This window comes from Lissotriton helveticus, chromosome 10 (genome assembly GCF_964261635.1).
Source record: "Lissotriton helveticus chromosome 10, aLisHel1.1, whole genome shotgun sequence".
Classification (NCBI taxonomy): domain Eukaryota; kingdom Metazoa; phylum Chordata; class Amphibia; order Caudata; family Salamandridae; genus Lissotriton; species Lissotriton helveticus.
This window is the reverse complement of record NC_136071.1, coordinates 1,758,503-1,779,014: the sequence shown is the minus strand read 5'-3', so window position 1 is coordinate 1,779,014 and position 20,512 is coordinate 1,758,503. Positions and strand designations below refer to the sequence as shown.

Below are 20,512 nucleotides of genomic sequence, written 5' to 3'. Positions count from 1 at the left end.
GTTCCTGGCGAGGCCAGAAAGGCTCGTGGGGGGCATTTTGTCTGAAGAGCCCAAGAGGCTCAAGGGGCCATATTTGTTTCTCGAGCCCGGAGAGGCTCCCCCCTTGGCATATTTGTTCTTGAGCCTAGAGAGGCTCCTACGTTGGCCCCATCACCCACAGCTGCCCAGCACTTTGTGGGCAGCTGCCACGTATAGGTCTTGGCGCAGTGGCACAACCTGGGCCCTGGACTTTGATGTAAGTTCATGTTAATTTGATTTCTGCAAAGTGCTCTTTGCTGCACCTCTGAATGTGTTGTTGATACATTATGTGCCTTGTTCCTTACACCTCTGAATGTGTAGTTTATACATCATGTGTTCTCTTGTGCTGCACCTCTGAATGTGTTGTTGATGCATCATGTGCCTTGTTCCTTACACCTCTGAATGTCCTACGCATCATGTGTGAAACTTCTAAGTTCTATGTTCTAAAAGTGCTATTTCCTTACCAAGTGCTTATTCCCGACAGTGGTCCATGTGGCCCTGTCCTGTACATAATCCCCCTGTAAATTCGGCCCGTGCCTCTGGCACATTGTAAAGTATGTGTTCCTATCTAATGTGTTTTTCAATACAAAGGCTATTTTTACATACACCTGGTGTGGAGTTCCTTTTGTGGGGGGCCTTGGATGTTGTTGCTGGTGGGTGCGTGCGCAAATGCTTTACACATCGCCTCCGAGTTTAGCCTTGCTGCTCGCGCCGCGTTACCTAGAGGGTGAGCAGGGGTTATCTTGGCGGGTGACTTCCTTACCCTACCTTAGGAATGGTGGTTTCTGCCTGGCTTTGGCGCAAGCCTTAGCCAACCAGAAATCCCATTTCTAACAAAACGCAATCTCTGAATTGAGCTGATCTCGTCTTCACACTCGAGTCGATCAGTCCTGGACTGACTCCTGTTCTACCTCTGGCTGAAAAGAAGCCGTCATTGACCATGCCAAACCACTGGGTGTCATCTTTGATTAAAGGTTCAAGCTACAAGGGCAAATCAACAGTTTATCCCAGAGCGAGACCCCAATCCTACCATCCAATCCCTTGCATTGTCAATGATTGGCTTTATCAATTTTCTTTTGCCTGGAGTTTTTAAGAGGCACCGTGCCAAGTGAAGGTGGTGACACCGCTGAGAGGCAGGCCGCCCTCTGGAGCCAAAGGAGGTGGCCATGGTGCGTTTATATATTAAATCTCGGTGGGGGGGGCAGGTCCTAGGTTCTTGAGGAATCCATAAAGGCGTAATCTTTCTCTAAGAGTCCATCTGAACTTTGCCCCCCAGGGCTTACGGTCCACTCCTCTCTGGCTACCTTTTAGACTAAGCGGAAACGCCCTCTTCCTCCTTGCTGGGTCCAAGTTAGATTTGTTGTGCCCCCCTTGGACTCATCTTTCTGGCCTTCCATTCCCTGCTCCCATGTTTGTTTCTGCTGCTTTCGGTCACACTCCCACCCTTCACTCCTGTTATTCTCTCATACCTTCAGCCTTCCATATCCATCCTCGTCGCATTAGTTTCTGTATTACTGATTTACTCTCTTATCTACTTCGCAACATTGATTTGCCAACTATCATTATTGGACTGACTTTGGTTGCGACATTTGTATTAATTTGTGCCTTTCAGGTGTTTACTCTGTTCTCTACACTCCAAAGATCATTCCCCGCTGACTGATATTGTGTAATGAGCTCCTTGGTATTTTTGATCACTCCCCACCACCGTCCCTTGGTTAACTTGTCATTTTCATGGACAGGTTCCATGTTTTCTCATTTCAAGACCAGAGGCCCTCTTTATGGATAAACCTTTATGGCTGCTCCAACCACCGCCCTTTAAAGACCCTCAAAACATCACAAAACGCACAGATCCAACCGGAAATCTTCATAAAAAGCATCTAAACCCGCCGCGCAGCTGCAATCCGCTTTCACTGCAGCTCCTACAGATAAGGACGGATTCACATTTACTACTCAACACTTCCTCGGGTTTACCCTGGACTTCTTGCCTTTCCGTTTTTAGGCTTTAACTTCTGGTGGCAAATATTGTACCTGAACGGTTTCAATCCGGTTTATCCTGTCGATCTATTAATTATTGCTCAGGAGTGTTGGCTGGGCGTGATATGGTAAATGAGTATACTACAGGGAGTGATGCGTTGATCCGTAGACTAACAATAAAAGGCATGTGTCTTAAAAGACCGCCTACCTCTCGCTAGGATTTTTCTAGGGACGTGAAATTAGTTTTCAGTTTATTTGTGACCTGGCTCATCTTTCTTTGAAACAAATATCTCAGAAATTAGAAACTTTATTTTGCTTCAACTCTTTGAGGAGGGCATCACCTTACAACCCTGGGGATGTGTAACGTATCATTGAGCAGGGTGTCTATATTCTGATACTTCGATTGAGAGTATGTTTGAGAGTATTTTGGATCCACTGTTTCAGGATTGCACAAAGTTGAGTGTGGTTCATTGTGTGATAGCGTACGACTAGGAAAGGATGGAGTTTAGACCAAATAGTGAGGTACAATTGTTGATTTTGTATGTGAAGTCTTACTACAATGCGGTATCAACTGCTACGACAGCACGGTGGGTTAGGACAATAATGAAAAATCAGGCGTAGACTTATCAAAGTTTGGTACACATTCTTTTAGGGTGCTGTGGCTGGTTAGGTCTTTTGGGCAGCGGGGAATCTTACTGAAATTTGAATGCTGAAGACTGGTCGAAAGCTGCTTTTTTCAAAGTTCTATTGGGGGACAGAGGAACATGTGAGCAGTTGTATCCGTGGAGAGCTTTAAACATTCTTCATGGCCGCCTCCACTCACAGAATTAAATCGCGATTCTCCAATTGATTTGTAGAGAGAATCTTAATTTAATTTAAAACATGGAGGCTAGCATTATCCCACCCACCTCTATCAATTTAGTATATAACAAAAGTCGAACAAGAGTGAGATGAGAGAATGGAAATGCGTGATTGAGTTTAAAAGTTTATTGTTTTTGTTTAAATGAAGGTTTTTGTTTTTTTGCTGGTCATACAGTTCCTTGAGGAGTAGTTTGCCTATTTTTGTTTCTTTTGCAGACATCGGCAGGCAATAGAAGATCACTCGACTGAGGTTAAAATAAAAGAAGCGAGATGTAAAGATGGGGTAAAGAGCAGAGATGGATTTTGGAAGGTAGCTAATTGAAAACTTAAGATGGTTTGCAGTTTTTTGTCGTAGCTTAAACAGGAATGCAGTTGTTGCCAGGGGTCATATACTCTGCGTGAAGATTTCAGAATGGAAGAATGTGTTTTGTGATATTTTAATGACCGTTAACGGGCTGCATTTTGAGGCAGCAATAAAGGGTTATGCATAATGTTAGCCTCCGTGTCTTTAATGAAATCAAGATTCTCTCTGCATATCAATTAGTAAATTGCCGTTCTCTTTTGTAACTATTGCTGTTGTGTGGGGGTAATTACCCCACTCGGAGAAGTGCGGGTTGGATTACCCCGCTGTGCTGCGTGTGGGAGGGGTTAATACCCCTGCTCCACCCAATGGCGGGCGGTGGGTGTGTTGGATTACCCTGGATAGGAGTGGGGTACTTACCTTGCTCTGAACAGTAGAGGGTCGGATTGCCCTGCTGTGAGGAGTGTCGGAAGAGTTTATTGCCCTGCTCTACTCAGTGAGGGTTAGACTGCCCTAGATAGGAGTTTGGGGTAACCACCCTACTCTGGAGAGGGTAAATACCCGTCTCTGGCCAGGAATCTTACCCGGTCCTGCAGCGGCTGTTGTCCCTGGGGTTGGACTCCACGTGGTCGGCAGCCTGAAACTCCACCGTCCCCTCGTAGCATCTGTTGCTGAGGACGGTCTTGAACCCTGAGGAAAAAACAGTGAAAGAGACATCTGCGAATGAAACTTGGGGGTAACAGAAAAAGAGGGGGTGAGATCTCCTACAGGGGGGCTCTCAGTGTGTTCATTCCATTGAAACTGTGTGGGTTTGTTTGTTTCCGTACAGCAAGGAAGGGGATTCAGTATGGCCATCAAAACTTGTACTTTTATTTAAATTATCCAATCAGTAAAAAACAGCGCATGCGTACAAACCATCTATGTCATTTAATTTATCTATTTTTTTTACATTGATTATTTTATAAACTGTCAATCCTGTATTTCCATATTCAAAACTCTGCAACTTTTATGTCTACCAGTATTAAAAGTATCTTATTCACAATTATAAATACATCCTCATAAAATGCACAGAATTCCGCCGTGTTCTTACTCAATACATTTTAATCTTTTCTGTCCAACTGTTTTTGTTACCTAGAAAGAAAATGTCAAGTGTGTTTCTTTACAGTACTTCTCGCAATAGTCCTGAGCCTAATGACATTCACGTATGGTTTCGACATGTTTTACTCTTTTAACGCTTCTAATCGCTTAACGCTAGGCGCGTCATGATCCCAATGCTTTACTCGCATTCAACGATGCACGTGCAGGTAAATCAACCCAATGATGCTTTGAGATTTGAAGGCGTCCAGTTGACTCGGTTTGTAAAGTTTCAACTGCTAGGTACAAATCAGTAGGCCTTCTTCAGGACTCCGGATTATAACTGTTGATTCATTCGCAGAGCATCTGTGAAGAAAGTAGGGCAACCCTCTTTTGTACGCGAGAAGGTGGGTAAATGTACAACACAAAACTATGTTCCTGCCAGAATTATTCAATTATTGAAGTAAAAAAGTTATTTCCGCAACATTTAGGGCCTCATTTATGAGGCTGGGCGTCACTTTTACGCCGCTGGTGCGTTACTTTTTGGGACACACCAGTGGCGTAAAAAATGCGCCTTGTTGCGCCATATTTACAAAGTTACGCATCTAGCTAGATGCGTCCCTTTGTAAACCCCTGCGCCGCATTATACCTGCGCCAGGTATAATGTATGCAAGGGGACATTTTGAAAGGGTCATAGAAGTGACGCAGTGAAATCTATGAGATTTCACTCCGCCACTTCTTTGACACAAATGCGTCAATTTCTTACGCTTGCCTCACAGCAGGCGTAAGACTGCCGCATGCCCTTTCACATGGGGCTTGCCCCATGTGAAAGGACGCATTGCTGGAGTTGCGTCACTTTTGTGACACACCCCAGCAATGCGTCACTTTTGCGCTTACAGATACGTCAGAAATACTGACGTATCTGTAACTCCTTGCACAATGATGCGTCATACTGTAAATATCACGCATCATTGGTCTCGCAAGGAGGGCGCACTGAAAAGTGACGCATCGCTGTTTTCACGCAGCGATGCGTCACTTTTCATAAATGAGGCCCTTAGTCTCCTGAATCAATACCCCACAAGGTTGGTTTGTGACAAAAGCGAATGGGAAGCTAGTAACTGAACCAGTTTAGAGTCTGATGCTTTTGTGCGACAAGGTAAATGCGTACGTTTCAGCAGTAGCAATCGACAATTATCACAGCGAAAGTGCAGGTGCAACAGGTGAGTTTAAGAGCAGAAAACAAAACCTTTTCTTTTTTACAGAAAAGGGATACATCTAACAATTGTGGAGCAGTCAGAGGGAGTGCAAAGAATAATTTTTTTAACTAAATGACAGATTAGCAGAATTCTTTCCACTGAAAATGGTCTCTGGGTAGAGTTTATTGACGTTTCCTAGCTCTAGGGTGAATTTTCAGAGACTTCCTCGGTATAGAGTAGATTTAACAGTATTGTAGTCCCCATTCATGTCAAGGATAAGGGAGTAGGGGTCAAGGGTCAGGGATGAACGACAGCAAAGCATAGCTAAGAAAATCAGGTCAATATTAGATGCAGTAAAACAAGGGATCCGATTGGCTGAGATCAGAGTGAGGGAGTGGATTCTCTGCGGCTCCTCACATAGAGTGAAAAGCTGATCCATAAAAGAGCCTTGTGATTTTATTATGTTCAGCATGGCACCCAGAGTTCCTGAATTCATGAGCTTTGTCTTCCTTAATAAACAGGGTTTTATTTGTGTTCCTTTAGTTCACCTCATTGGCACTGCACTTTCCAGGGCGGTCTAAACCCCCCTGAGTAGAAGGTCGAGGGCTGCAGATGGGCTTGTAGGGCTGGGGCCAAGTCAGTTGGTTTACGAAGTCGTCTCTGCTGTTGAGTCTGCAGTGTCCGGCCCTTCTCAGGTCGCCAGGAACTGAAGTTCAGGGCTCAGGGGAGACACCTAAATACTACATTTAGGGGCGTTTAAAGGGGATGCCAGGTTGTAGCCAATGGGCTACTTACCTTGAGGGTGACTGCACCCTCTAAATGCCACCCCCACATGAGGAGTGGAGTTGGCAGAGGGTGGCACACCTCCTATTCTTTCTATGTTTTCCCGCCTGTCCTCACGTTAAAAAGGGGGTGCGGACAGGAAGGGGAGCTGCTCTCTCTAACGGGAGAGGCTGGGGTCGCATTACAAATGCACCAGGCCTTTGAAGCTCCCACCACGGATGGCTCTTCCTCACCCGGGGGAGGTGTGAACGTCTCCACCCAGGAAAGGCATTGTCTCGACCTCAGAGTGTGCAGGCACTTGCCCCATGAGGCCAGAACAAGGTCTGGTGGTAGCAGGCTGGCTCAGGCCTGCTGGGGACCACACTAAGGAATGGAAGGTTTCAGAGACCCCTCTAAGGGGTCCTGTGTGTGCACTTTATAATAAATCTGACACTGGGATCAGTGCAGAGTTATTATGCTGAGATGTTTAGAACCAAACATACCATAGTACAGTGAAGCCGTCATGGAGCGGGGGAACTCGTAATGACAAGAGTCCAGTCCATGTACTCTCTATGGCTTCACTGGTCACTTACAATATCCAGGAATCAACAAGGATACTGCAGGGGCAGATCTGCCCGTGCACAAATGCCCTCACCGGAGATATGGTGCACCCTGCCTTAGGGTTAAGGCCTGCGAGAGGAGTGTCTTGCCTGTATCTCATGCAGCGTCTGTGGGCGTTGCACACTGGGATGTGGGACTTGTCGACTCTTCAGTTTTCTCTGCACCAAGACACGCAGCCTGCAATGGCCGAGAGCATATCCTTGGTGAGGGGTCCCCGGGGGGCACAACCAGGGCTGCAGCCCCTGGGGACCCTCTTCAGTGCCCATGCCCTGGGTACCAGGGGTACCACACACTAGGGACTTACAGGGGTAACTGAAGTGGTGCCAGTTGTGGCATAGTTTTAGGGAACGAACACTGGTACTGGTAGCCGGGTTCGCAGGGACCTCGTACTCTACGATGTTGCATCAAACGCCAGGAAAAGTGAGGGGATCAGCAACAGAAACCACTTTCCTACAATGAGTCATTGTGAGGAATTGAAGTAAATGAACATACGTGATGCTTCCCAGCAAGTGAATTAAAACAATGAAATAGAAATGAAGGGGCCGATGTATGAGCCGGGGCATCGCTCTTCACGGTGCAAACCTTACATGTGGTTTATGAAGCCACGCAACGCCTCTTTGCCTCCACGGGAGGAGGGATGCTGGAGGGATGCTGGATGCGAAGGGCCTCAGGGCTCCCCAGTAGCCCACACTGAGAGCATGGTGGGTCCCCGGGGTAGGCACCCACCTGTACCAGTGCCGAGCCCTGGAGGACAGGGTCCCCGGGGCCGAAATCAGCCCAGGCAGAGGGGTGCATGCCCCCACCCCAAAAGCAAATCCAGGCCCCTAGGAATTGGATTGGATTGGAGTAGATTTTTGTAGAGCGCGATAGTTACCCGCAGGCGTCCTAGCGCTAGTGGATGACATGAGTGTATAAGAAGAGGGAGCTGCTTTTATCTACTGAACAAGAACGTCTTCAGCTTTTTCCGGAAGGAGAGGAGGTTGGGTTCAGAGCCGAGGGGTAAGGGGAGAGAGTTCCAGAGTCTGGCCGAGTCTACAGAAAAAGTTCGTCCTCCACACCTCGCTCTTTGAAACCTAGGGTTGTTTACTCGGAAGGCATGCATCGATCTAAGTTGTCTGGTAGGATTATATGGGTTGATCAGGGTATGATTTGGGTTGGGGTTACCAGGGTGAAAATTGGCCTGGGGAGAGGGGCTGCGTGCCCCCTTCCCCTAAAAATAGAGCCGGGCCCCGGGACCAAAATTGTCCAAGGAGGGGGGGGCCGCATGCCCCCTCCCCTTAATTTTAATGAGGGGCCCTGAGCGACGAGGCTCCGGGGCCTATCAAGTCCTGGGGAGGGGGGCCATGTGGCCCCCCATCCAGTTTAATACAAAAAAGGCCCTGGCGATGGGGTCACCAGGGCACTTTGCTCATTTCTCCTCTGAGGCGGAAGCCGGGGGTTCTACAAACCTATCCCTGTACTTGGTAATAACTTTTAAAAATTGTATATATTTTACTAGGGTCATTTTTAAATTACCATTTAAAGGGTCACTCGAGTGCAAGAATCGCGTTGCACCGAGGCTCGCTCTACACGCCTTCATTCATCCCGGCCCAGCCGATTAGGGGCTGACGACGCGGGGTAAAGGCTGTGGGCGCCATCTTGCAGGGACAAAGGGTTGGCGGTCCAGTTGCAGGACGCCTCCCACCCTCCTCTTCATAGTATAAATAGACGATGCCCTTCCGTCCGTGCAGCGGGCGGTCGCAGCGGGTGCCCCAAAGGCAAGCCTGTCTGCACCCGTCCGCTCCGGGACCGGGCCGAGGGCCACAACCCCTGGACCTCACGGTATATCTCGCCTTCTACCTTACTCATCCCTAATGCTGACTGATCTACGTCCTCCGCTCACAGATAGATGCACTAAGTTTAACCTGGAGTCTATCACAGATATCACTTCTCTTGAATGTAAGCATTGCCAGGCAACCATACCTTTAATGAATAACTTAACGCACGGCAATAATCAGAAATACTCCAAAAAAACGATAATAGCACTCACTAATGTCCGCTCACTGGGAAAGCACAGGCAAGAAATAGCTGACCTACTCGGAGACAGGAATATTGATATCATGTTTCTGACTGAAACATGGATGGACAAGTCGTCCGATCCAGATCTCGTGATTGCCGTCCCAAATGGATTTAGAGTCCACATATATGATAGACAGGGCAAAAGAGGAGGTGGGATAGCTATAATCGTCCGAGATACATATAACATCCGGACCTCACCGATACCGTCGGTTACTCGTGAAGCATTGTCATTTGATATCTATCTATCCCCCACGTACAATTTTAGGGGAATGCTACTATATAGACGGCCAGGAGCACGCTCTGGATTCCTCATTGAAGTCGGCACTATTTTGGAATCACTGGCAATTGAGAAGTCACTAACAGTACTGGGAGACTTCAACTTCCATCTCGACAGAAATGATGATAAAGATACATTGTCCCTTCTGTCTGAGATGGAAATTTTGGGGCTCTCACAACTAGTAAACCAACCTACTCATGATGCAGGGCATACGTTGGATGGTATCTTCACTAATTTAGAAGATCTCCAAATCACTAACGTCCTCCCACTGCCCTGGTCTGATCATCACATAGTTCTTGGTGCCATCACAACTAATGAGGCCTCCATCTCCAGGATACCCCCTCTTAGTCGTGAACCATTTAAGGCCTGGAAAGACATCAACTTTCCTAACCTCAAGATCTCACTGGACAGTACTAAACCAACTCTGCCCAATGATCCAGATACGGCCATTAGGCAATACCAAGACTGGTTAGGTCAAGCCATTAACAAACTAGTACCGATTAAACTAATAACCAGAAACAGGAACACCCCCTCAGCACCTTGGTTTTCTGAGGAATTAAGAAAGCAGAAACAACTCTGTAGAAACAGAGAAAGGCACTGGAGAAAAAACTATGATGAGGAAAGTAAAAAAAAATCTACAAGGAATTATTAGCTCAGTACAAATCCATGATTACAGCGGCCAAAAAAAAGTATTTTAGCGAGCAAATAGAGAGTGCAAAAAATTCCAACAAAAAGCTATATGATATAACCAAGCAGCTGGTAGGAAACGCCCCTGATCTTAATCCCCAGACTTCACAAATCTTCTGTGACTCATTAGCATTATTTTTCTTCACAAAAGTGAATGACATTTACTCAGCCTTCTCCTCCACTGCTACTTATAGCACCAATGATATACATACTGCCCCCCTTAGTAATGCATTCTCACAGTTTGTGGATATTTCAGAGACCCAAGCTAGAGATATCATAAGCTCCATTAAATCGGGTTCAGCACTGGATCCATGTCCCTTGAAACCCTTGTCCCGATCATGGATTCTTTGATTCCAGCTATTACACAAATCTGTAACCTTATGTTCAGTACTGGAATCTATCCTAGTTTGTTAAAAAAAAAACTCCTGAAGTCCCTTCTGAAAAAACCAGGCTTAGATAAAACAGAGCTGAAAAATTATAGACCGACTGCCAACCTTCCTTTTTTGGCTAAGGTGGTGGAAAAGGCTATGAACACCCAACTAGCAGCTTTTATCGAGGAACATCACCTACTCGATGAGACCCAATTTGGGTTCCGCAAGTTCCATGGAACAGAGACTGCTTTGATTAAGGCTGCGGACGACATCAGAGTCATCCGAGACCAAGGAGGCTCAGCACTGCTGGTGCTCTTGGATCTCTCGGCAGCTTTCAACACGGTCGACCATCAGATTTTGGTCGACCGTGTCGAGAAAATGGGTGTGCAGGGCCCAGCTAAGAACCTACTGGCTTCGTTTTTGAACGAAAGATCGCAGGCGGTGACGCTAGGACCATTCGAATCGGCTAATCTGTCCTTGCCGTGTGGGGTACCTCAAGGTTCATCCCTAAGTTCGACACTATTTAATATCTATGTGTCGGACCTAGCTAAAACCATCAAAGCCTATGGGATGAACCTTACCTCATACGCAGATGAGACACAGCTGGTTCTAGCCATCAAAAATGACGGAGAAATAGTGGCAGAGAGTTTTAAAACAGGTATGCTGGCAATCGGACAGTGGATGTCTGCAAACTGTTTAAAACTTAATTCCGAAAAAACGGAGGTGGTAACTTTTGGACATTATCTCCTAGCTGGTCCCCCGTTTGGTGACCAACATCTTTCGGAACCTTGCCGAAACCTACTCCCAAGGTGAGGAACCTGGGTGTTATCTTTGATAATGACCTTAATTTTGTGGCTCATGCCAATCAGACTGCCGCCACAGCTTTTTACAAATTACGGCTGGTGAAAAAAATCCTTCCTTTTCTTCCAAAGAGTGCAGGCAAGACCTTGGTAAGCTCCCTAGTCTTATCTGCATTAGATTATTGCAACGGCTTGTTTGCCAATGCCCAGATCAGGGTCATTAAGAAAATGCAGACAGTACAGAATGCGGCTGCCAGACTTCTTTCGGGAATTCATAGATATAAAGCCATAGCCGACACCATCAGAAGTTATCACTGGCTCCCCATCAGACACCGAATTAAATTCAAGACCCTATGCATAGTCTACAAATCACTGCATCAACAAGCACCTCAATTTTTGAGAGACCAGCTAATTCCATACAACCCTTCTCGACCACTCCGCTCGTCCAACCTTAACGACTTGGTGGTGCCTCGTACTAAGTTGGTTACTTGGGGAGATCGTCGTTTTCTGGTTGTGGCTCCAAAATTGTGGAACACACTCCCCCAATCTATCAGGACTAGCCCCACTCTCATGTCATTTAGAAAACAACTGAAAACCTGGTTGTTTAACCACTAAATGTCTGAAGCCCAGCAATGGAGAAGTCTGCAATAGTAATAGCGCCGAGACGCCTGCGGGCAATTGTTCGCGCTTTATCAAATATCAAAAATAAATAAATAAATAAATAATAAGGTTTGAAGAGGGTGCGCAGCCGCCTTCCCTTTAATTTTATTGATTGGCCCTTGAGGATGAGGTCCCCAGGGCCTAAGGAGGATCGTGGAGGGGGAGCCGCTCCCCTTAAAAAAATAAAAGGCCATGACGTCTGGTAATGTGGGGTTGGTTGCCTTTACAGGGGTTGGCAACAGGCGGGCCCTACAGGCAACCAGCTGAGTGCAAGGGGGGGGGGGGGTAGTTGGATTTACATATGGTAATACAATATTAACTCATATTTAAAAAAACATAGAAATTCACGGAAAAAAACAAAGGTTAAAGTAAGATTTTAGTCAGGGGTGATCAGAAATCTTTTTTTTTTTTTTTTAAACTTTGAACTTCATTGAAAAAAGCCAAAGGTTAAAGTAACGCTCTAGTTAGGTGGATTTGTCAGTGACATTCACGTTTTGAACTAAACAAAAAAAACAGAAATTTACCAGTTATTGTTAGCAGCGCTAACTATAACTTGCGTCCCCCATGCACTGTTTATGACCTCACAGATGACATCACTCATAACACGTTGTATAATATAATTTATGACATCACTGATGACCTCATCCAAACTTCTTGTTTGCACATTGCTCTGTAAACGGATATGCATTAGAGCTATGAAAGTAACTACAAAATAGCTCAGAATAATATGAAGCACCTTTACTGCCATCATACATACAACCTCCATAGGTAAAGCAAGCGTGTGCCATATGCATCACTGACCCGATACCATACACTTCACGGGTAGCCGAGTTCATGCAGACTATGAACCACAGATGAAAGGGTAACCTATCCTGCACACGGTGTTTAATCTGTGTACAACGGTTCAGAGAACCAAGATCCTCAAAATACTCAAGCTCTGTTACAGAACTGATGCCTTACTACGGACACTCTTACCTGCATCAAACCCCTGACGGTCACTGATCCTACACTGAGAAACTATATGGACATGAGTAGAAAAGTGGGTACTGTTAGCAGTGTTTACTCTAAGGAGAGAGTTTACTCTGGACTGCACAGTTTGCAGACAGTGAAACTCTCACGGGAAATGCACCACAGAGGATTAAAAAGCCTCTACTATGAACAGTATGCACTCGATGCGAAACTCGTCCATGCACGGCATCGGTCGAGTATATTTACAAAACAACTTCATCCGATACACTCCTCCAAGAGCTCTGCATCGACACTCAGTCTGGTCGCCCCTAAATTCAGGAGAGCTGATTGCCGAGGTTTTGTTCTTGGCACTGCTCACTGTTGGAATGCAATGCATTGACATCTGAAGTCCTGTACATCCTTCTCTTCTTTTAGGAAGAATCTGAAGACTCGGCTCTTTTATCTTGGCTAGTCTCTATCTTTCCCTTTCGTTGTTCTGGTTAAGGCCATGACACCTCCGGGCATATGCTTGTGCTTTATAAATCGTATTCCCATTCCATTTCCAAACTAACCACGGTATGAAGGTGCTAAAGATCGTACTACCTGCATTTTTCATACTGTGGTGAAACTGTACCGAGAGCCCATCTTCTCAAGCAAAACAAGCACACGTACATAGGTTAGTACCTGGTGCACACAGTCGTCCAGGGCAAGTATAAATTGTCATGCTGACACGATTCTGTCCAATAACTCAAGGCCTCTTACAAACGTTAAGTGTCAACTATGTAGAATCTTTGCCCCGCTGGAAACTTTTTCGGCAGAACTAAAAAAACTGGCGTGGAACATAATGAACACAAGTCGTCTGCACACAGAGCTGGTCGTCAATATGAAGACGTTGAACATGTTCATATATATTGTTAGAATTGGGGGTCTCTGGTTGGCACAGGTATGCACTTGTGACAAGCAGGGACCCTCTCCTCTAGTCAGGGCAAAGGACTTACTCCTAGAAATAACCCCTGCTCACCCTCTAGGCGGCATGGCGCGAGCAGACAAGGATAATCCCCAGAGCATGTAGAGTTAAGCATTTGTAATAACACACAGTAATCACTTGATACACCACAAATAGACACAAGGCTGGTTTTCTGTAAAAAATATACTATTTTATATTCAGGCTTAAGTAGGCTTAATTTACAAGTTCCAATAACTTCAAAAAGGTTCCACAATACTCAAGGCAATATTCAGTTCTTTGGTCAGGCTTGTTTAACAGTCTGTGCGCGTCGTAGCGCTTTGGTGCGATCTGTGCGAGTCGAACAGGAAGGCCTTACTAAGTCTCACGCGCCTCGTGGTACGATGCGTACGGCGCGGCCAGTTTACACTGAGGCTACGAGTCGTAGCACTCCTGTGCGACTCGTACGGCGTTGACAAAAAGGCTTTCAAGAGGGTACGCGCCTCGCAGACACTTCAGTACGGGGCGCAGCGCACAGCACGATGCGAACACAGGGGACTGTTACGAAAGGCGGTGCGAGTCGTAGGGCTCTGGGGCGACTCGTATGATGATAGAAGAACAAGGGTCTCCCGAGACTCACGCGCCTCGTGGATACTCTAGTCCGAGGTGCTGTACATGGTACGACGTGTTCACTGTACCTTTCGATCTTGCAGAGTTCGATACGGACGTTGCAGGGGCCAGGCGTCCTACGTCACGGTGCCTTCCTGGTGTGGTGCGAGCTACGGCTCGGGGGCTTGGTAGTCACGTAGCTCTCAGGGCAGCGATGCGTTGTAGGGGCAGGCTTTGGATTGCAGAGTCCGCTCCGATCCTGAAGGGGGGTAAGTGGCGGACGGTGATGAAAGGTGCGGTGCGATCCCAGGGTACAGGACGGACACCAACCGCACTACGCGCCGCAGCTGCTCACTCACAGCGGTGGGGCGCGCTCAGCAGTATGCCACACGGGGAAGCGAACACGGGCAAACAGTCCGTCTTTACGTTGCGAGCTACGGCTCAAGGGCCACAGGGTCACTGTGCTCGGACCGGACGAGTCCTTTCTCACATTGCGAGCTACGGCTCGGAGGGCAACAGTCACGGTGCTCGGGCCAGGCAGGGCTGGTCCTTACTTTGCAAACTGCGGCGCGACCAGGCAGAAGTCGCGTTGCTCGGCGGGACAGGGGTGGCCAGGCTCTTCAGAGTGCGCAACGAAGGGGCACAGCACACTCAGCTTTCCTCGGTCAGTGCTGCAGGGACAGGCAGCACCATCAGCAGCTTTTCCTTCAGGGGGGTAGCGCCCAATGTTCCTGGGGGGGCAGTTCAGGGGACAGGCTCACACGCAAGCCCTTGGAGATCTTTGTCAAAGGTTGCACAAGTTGAAATCAAAAAGCCACTTCAGTCTTTTCTCCTCTCCTTCTTGCAGCAAGGCACCCACCACAGGCCAGTCTCTCAGGCTAGAGACAGTAGTCCTCCATGCAGCTTTCCCAGGTCCTTCTCTTCGGGCAGAGTTTCTTCTTAGCGCAAACAGGATATAATTTCTTGGGAGCAGGGCTCCTACTTTTATACACCATTTATTTTGTGCTTGCAGGCCAGCGGGGCCTGTGCCTAGTTCAACGCGGTTTTGGAGCACTTTGTTTTGGAGACTCTGCTTCTTCTTCAGGGTACAGGGCAGAGACATCAGACGCTCCACAGGAGGTGGAGCCAGCATTGTGGTGGCAGAGCACAGCCCTATTCAGAGTCAAGGGGCACTCCCCCCACCCATCCTGGTGTAATCCCCTCATTCACCACCTGGCAGCCCCAGCCCGTCTCCTGGAATCCCCCAGCCCTGTCACTCACAGTAACCAGACAGCAGATACACATCCTAGTAGAGGTGGGCTGAAATGGTTAGGCAAGCAAATGCTAACTTTCTAAAAGTAGCATTTGCAAACACAGGATATTAAAATAAACTTTACTAAAATAAGTATTTTATTATTCTGAGTTCAGGCATACTAAACTTGACTTTCTACCATGTTCCCTGAGCCTGCTGGGATTATAGAGTGTAACAATTCCAACAGCCCATTCTGGCCTATGAGAACAGGTCGCCTTACAATAGTGAAAAACGAAAATGGCTGTAATTCACTATTAGGACATGCCACACACATCAGGGCTTGTCCTACCTTATGCTTACAATGCACCCTGCCCTGGGGCCTACCATAGGGGTGACTCACATGAAGTAAAGGGAAGGTTTAGACCCTGGCAAGTGTGTGCACTTGCCCAGCCAGCATGACAGTACCAGACTGCACGCAGGTTCTGCAATGGCAGACCTCAGACACATGTTTAAAAGGCTGCTTCTCTGGTTGGCGCAACCAGCGCTGCAGGCCCACTAGCAGCATTTGTATTTACAAGCCCTGGCACTCCTGGTGCCCTTTACTGGGGACTGACAGTAAATCCAATGAGCCAATCATGGAAATCAATTAATATATGCACTTTTCATAGGGAGCACTTGCACTGTGGCACTGATTGGCAGTGGCACAGTGCTCTGAGCAGCTTACACCAGCAAAACACATGAGGCACAACACCAAAAAGTGGAAGGGAGACTTACGCCAAGGGGGGGGGGGGGGGGGGTGTGTGTGTGTGTGTGTGTGTGTGTGTAGGTTGGATCAGTGCTAAAAAAACATAAATGAGACACGCTCTCGTGCAAGTAAACTATATTATAATAGACTATCAATAAAAAGACACCGGTTTACAGCTGCTGGGTTAAGTCTGGGGCCTGCTGTAAACTTCCGGCAAAGAAGTGAGGTAGACAGTTTGCGGTTGATCAAATATCAAACCCCCCCCCCCCCCGCCTCAATGCCCCCCTCCCCGGATCCCACCAGAAATGGGAGTTTTCACCCAAAATGGACCCAGCCCCATGGTTGTAAACAGAGACAATGATAGATTGGTGGGTAACACATGCAGTTTTGGGCCCCGAGGAAGGGGTCTGGGGTCCCGGTTACCTGCATAGTTGTATCTGAAGGGGCCCATCCAGCGGTGCCGGTCACTCTCGCGGAGCACGTCCCCGTAGAACCCGTAGCCGGTCAGGGAGACCGAGTATTTCACCAGAGTGTCCTGATGATGGACAGCACAGACATCCAGGGGCTGAGAGTCACCTGAGGGGGAAGAGCAGAGGGGGGTGACTGCTCACCTGAGGTCACAGAGTCAGGGGCCCTCCTAGAGTCCACTGAGATACTCAGACATGAGACTTACCTGAGGTCACAGAGTCAGGGGCAGAACTGGGGTGAGGAGGGGATACCTAGAGCTAAGGGCCTCACCTGAGGTCACACAGAGAGTCAGGGGCACAGCTGGGGTGAGGGCCTCACCTCTGGTTAAACAGAGAGGCCAGGGCATCTTTGGGTGAGAGTGAGGTGGGAGGAAGTGAAAGAACGAGCCCTAGATTGGCCCTGGGAGTGACTGGTAGAAGAGGATTAGAGAGAGTTCAGGAAGGACAGGTGGGCAGTGCCCATGTGACCCTCGTGCCAGCCTTGGACCTGGACACATTCCGCCTCACCCAGGAGCTCCGTGGCAAGGACTTGGTGCAAACACAGGTACATGTGAAGAGGTCACCGCGGGTCCCTCTCCGGGATCTCTGGGGTCACCGGGCGGTATCAGCCCGCCCTGAACACGATGAGAGGATGAGCCGAGGAAGCCCAAAACTCCCAGAGAGTGACGTCACACGGAGTACCTGGGGGCCCAAGAGAGGCATCTGGGGCCCAGAGTCTATGGGGGAGCTGGGGTCACTGGCAGGAGAGGGCAGGGGTCACCCCCAGGAGAGGACAGAGGTCACAGCTGGGGTCACTGGCTGGAGAGGTCAGAGGTCACAGCTGGGGTCACTGGCCGGAGAGGTCAGAGGTCACAGCTGGGGTCACTGGCAGGAGAGGGCAGAGGTCACAGCCGGGGAGGGCAGAGGTCATAGACGGGGTCAATGCCAGGAGAGGGCAGAGGTCACAGCGGGCTCACTGGCCGGAGAGGTCAGAGGTCACAGCTGGGGTCACTGGCTGGAGAGATCAGAGGTCACAGCTGGGGTCACTGGCAGGAGAGGGCAGAGGGCACAGCCGGGGAGGCCAGAGGTCACAGTAGGGGTCACTGCCAGGAGAGTGCAGTGGTCACAGCTGGGGTCACTGATAGGAGAAGGCAGAAGTCACAGCCAGGGTCACAGCCAGGAGAGGGCAGAGGTCAAAGTTGGGGTCACTGACAGGAGAGGGCAGAGGTCACAGACGGGGTCACAGCCAGGAGAAGGAAGAAGTCACAGCCAGGGTAACTGCCAGGAGAGGGTAGAGGTCACAGATGGGGTCACTGCCAGGAGAGGGCAGAGGTCACAAACAGGGTCACTGCCAGGAGATGGCAAATGTCAGAGACGGGGTCACAGCCAGGAGAGGGCAGAGGTCACAGACGGGGTCACAGCCAGGAGATGGCAAATGTCAGAGACGGGGTCACAGCCAGAAGAGGGCAGAGGTCACAGGCGGGGTCACAGCCAGGAGAGGGCAGAGGTCACAGCCGGGGTCACTGGCCGGAGAGGTCAGAGGTCACAGCTGGGGTCACTGGCAGGAGAGGTCAGAGGTCACAGCTGGGGAGGGCAGAGGCCACAGCGGGGGTCACTGCCAGGAGAGGGCAGAGGTCACAGTCGGGGTCACACCCAGGAGGGGGCCCCCGGGCTCTGCATTAGACCATAGCGTCACTGGACGCCCCTTCGTTGGGAAGAGGGGGGGGGCTGCTTCTGTAAAACCCCTGTGTGTCTCACTCACCTTGACATGGCAGTGACTGGACATTCGGGCCCAGTTGTCTCTCGAGGAGGTTTGTGAGGGCCCACCCCACGGGCATGAGCCCCCCCCCCAGAGACCCAACAAACCCCCCCCCCCCTCATACCTATGATGATGTGAAGCGCCGAAGTGATGGGGTCGTTGATTCCGACTGTGGCGAAGCAGATGCAGTCAGTGGACCCTGGGGAGAGAAAGGTGCAGTGAGTGAGTGAGAGCCTGTGAAGCCCCTACGCTGGGACCAGTGCACTGCGACCTGCGCATCACAACCAGCCATCAAAACCTGTACAACATCCTCTGCATTGCAACCTATACATCGCAACCCGTGCATCAAAAGCTGTAAAACATCCTTTGCATTGCAACCTGTGCATCAAACCTATACAACATCTAGTGCACTGCGACCTATGCTTCAAATCCTGTACGACATCCTGTGCACAGCGACCTGTGCCTCTTGACGTGCTGCACCCTGTCCATCAAAACCTGGACAACATCCTGTGAGTCACACCCTCTGCATCACAACCTGTGCATCGTGATGCATGCATCATTCAGTGCATTGCAACCTGTGCATCGTGACGTGTGCAGCAACCTGTGCATCGTGACGTGTGCAGCAACCTGTGCATCGTGACGTGTGCAGCAACCTGTGCATCGTGACGTGTGCAGCAACCTGTGCATCGTGACGTGTGCAGCAACCTGTGCATCGTGACGTGTGCAGCAACCCGTGCTTCACAACGGATACAACATCCTGCGTATCGTGATATGAACTAGCGTCTGTGCATCACACCTTGTGCACCACAACAAATTGTGCACCATGATCTGTACACCAATATGTGCACCACAATCTGGGGCATATTGAAAACCCCGATCACCACAGGAACGTTGACGTTCCTGTGGCGATACGCGCTTCAACTTACTTACCAAGGCAGCGGTAAGCCACGCAACGCTTGTGAATAAGGCCGCCTTTCACGCTGCGCTCATCGTGAAAGGGAAGGCAATGGGTGTTGCGATGGGTGTTCCACAGCAACACCCATTGATTTTGACGCTGACGCTGCCCCATATGTACAAGGGCGGCGTAAATAGGGGGCAGAGCCAAAATTAAGACGAGCAAAACCCGGTCTTACCCTGGTGCAACGAGGAGAAATGCTTTATTTTGCCTCATTGGCTGTTTCCATGTGCGCTGCGTTGTGCAGCACACATGGAAACAGCAAAAGCCCAATGATTGTTTATGGGCAGGAAGGCGGCCCTCCTGCACATACACAATCTTTGGAGAAAAAAAAAGACATTTTGTAACTTCTGTGGGTGCTGCATTGAGCAGCGCACACCGAAGTGACAACACACCATTTAAAGATTGTTTATGTGCAGGAAGGGACACTTCCCCGCACATAAAGGGGGAGAGTTACAAAACATTCCCACAGCACAGCCGCCCCCCCCCGCGAGGCTGCGCTGTGTTGCGCAACAGGGAGGGAGCAGGACAGCGCCATATTTTCAGAAATATGGCTCTCTCCTCCCGTTTCCCTTGTGCCGGCGCTGATTTCAGCTGCCGTGCGCCACGCACACACCTTAGCGCCGCAGCGCCAGGGTGTGTGCACGAGTGTAGCATCGGTTTTGTACAGGAAGGACACCCTTCCTGTACGAAATACAGAGCCCAGACATGAGGGAAAGCTTTTCCCACTTTCTATGCATGCTGCACAGTGCAGCACGCATGCAAAGTTGGAAAAAGAAGGAGAAATTAAAGCATTTCTCCTTTCTGCGCCTACTTGAAAAGAGCGCAGTTCTCTCACGTTGAACCCAATCTACTGTTTTTAGTAAGTTGGGTGTAGTGTGAGAAACCTTGGGTGGTTGCACGGGAATGCCCATGCACCCCCCTTGCCACGCCCCCACGGCGCAAAGTAATGCGAAGCAACGCCATGTGCTGCTTCGCGTTACTTTTCCGTTATTTCCAGCGCTAAACAAGTTTAGCCCTGGCAAGTAAATAGGAATAAACGATTTTGCGCTGATTTGCGTCATTTTTGTGATGCAAACATGGGCTAAATCTTAGTAAATCTCCCCAAACAATCTTCCCCTCAACGCAGACGCCCTGCTTCTCGAGTCTCTTGTTCCCTGAAACGTCTCTTCTTTTCACCTCTCCACATCTCCCATTTGCCAGGCCCCTGTCCTTC

General features: G+C 49.0%; 1 protein-coding gene across 1 annotated transcript in view; it reads right to left on the bottom strand.

The window, feature by feature from the left end:
* The window catches only part of LOC144785719 (ceramide kinase-like), a 73,129-nt gene that overhangs the window by 18,604 nt on the left and 34,013 nt on the right, over positions 1-20,512 (bottom strand). The window contains exons 7-9 of the mRNA XM_078664504.1: positions 18,466-18,540; positions 16,560-16,712; positions 3,739-3,844 (exon numbers count right to left, since the gene is read on the bottom strand). Of these exons, the coding sequence (XP_078520630.1) occupies positions 3,739-3,844; positions 16,560-16,712; positions 18,466-18,540 (334 nt within the window). The remainder of the gene's footprint in view (positions 1-3,738; positions 3,845-16,559; positions 16,713-18,465; positions 18,541-20,512) is intronic.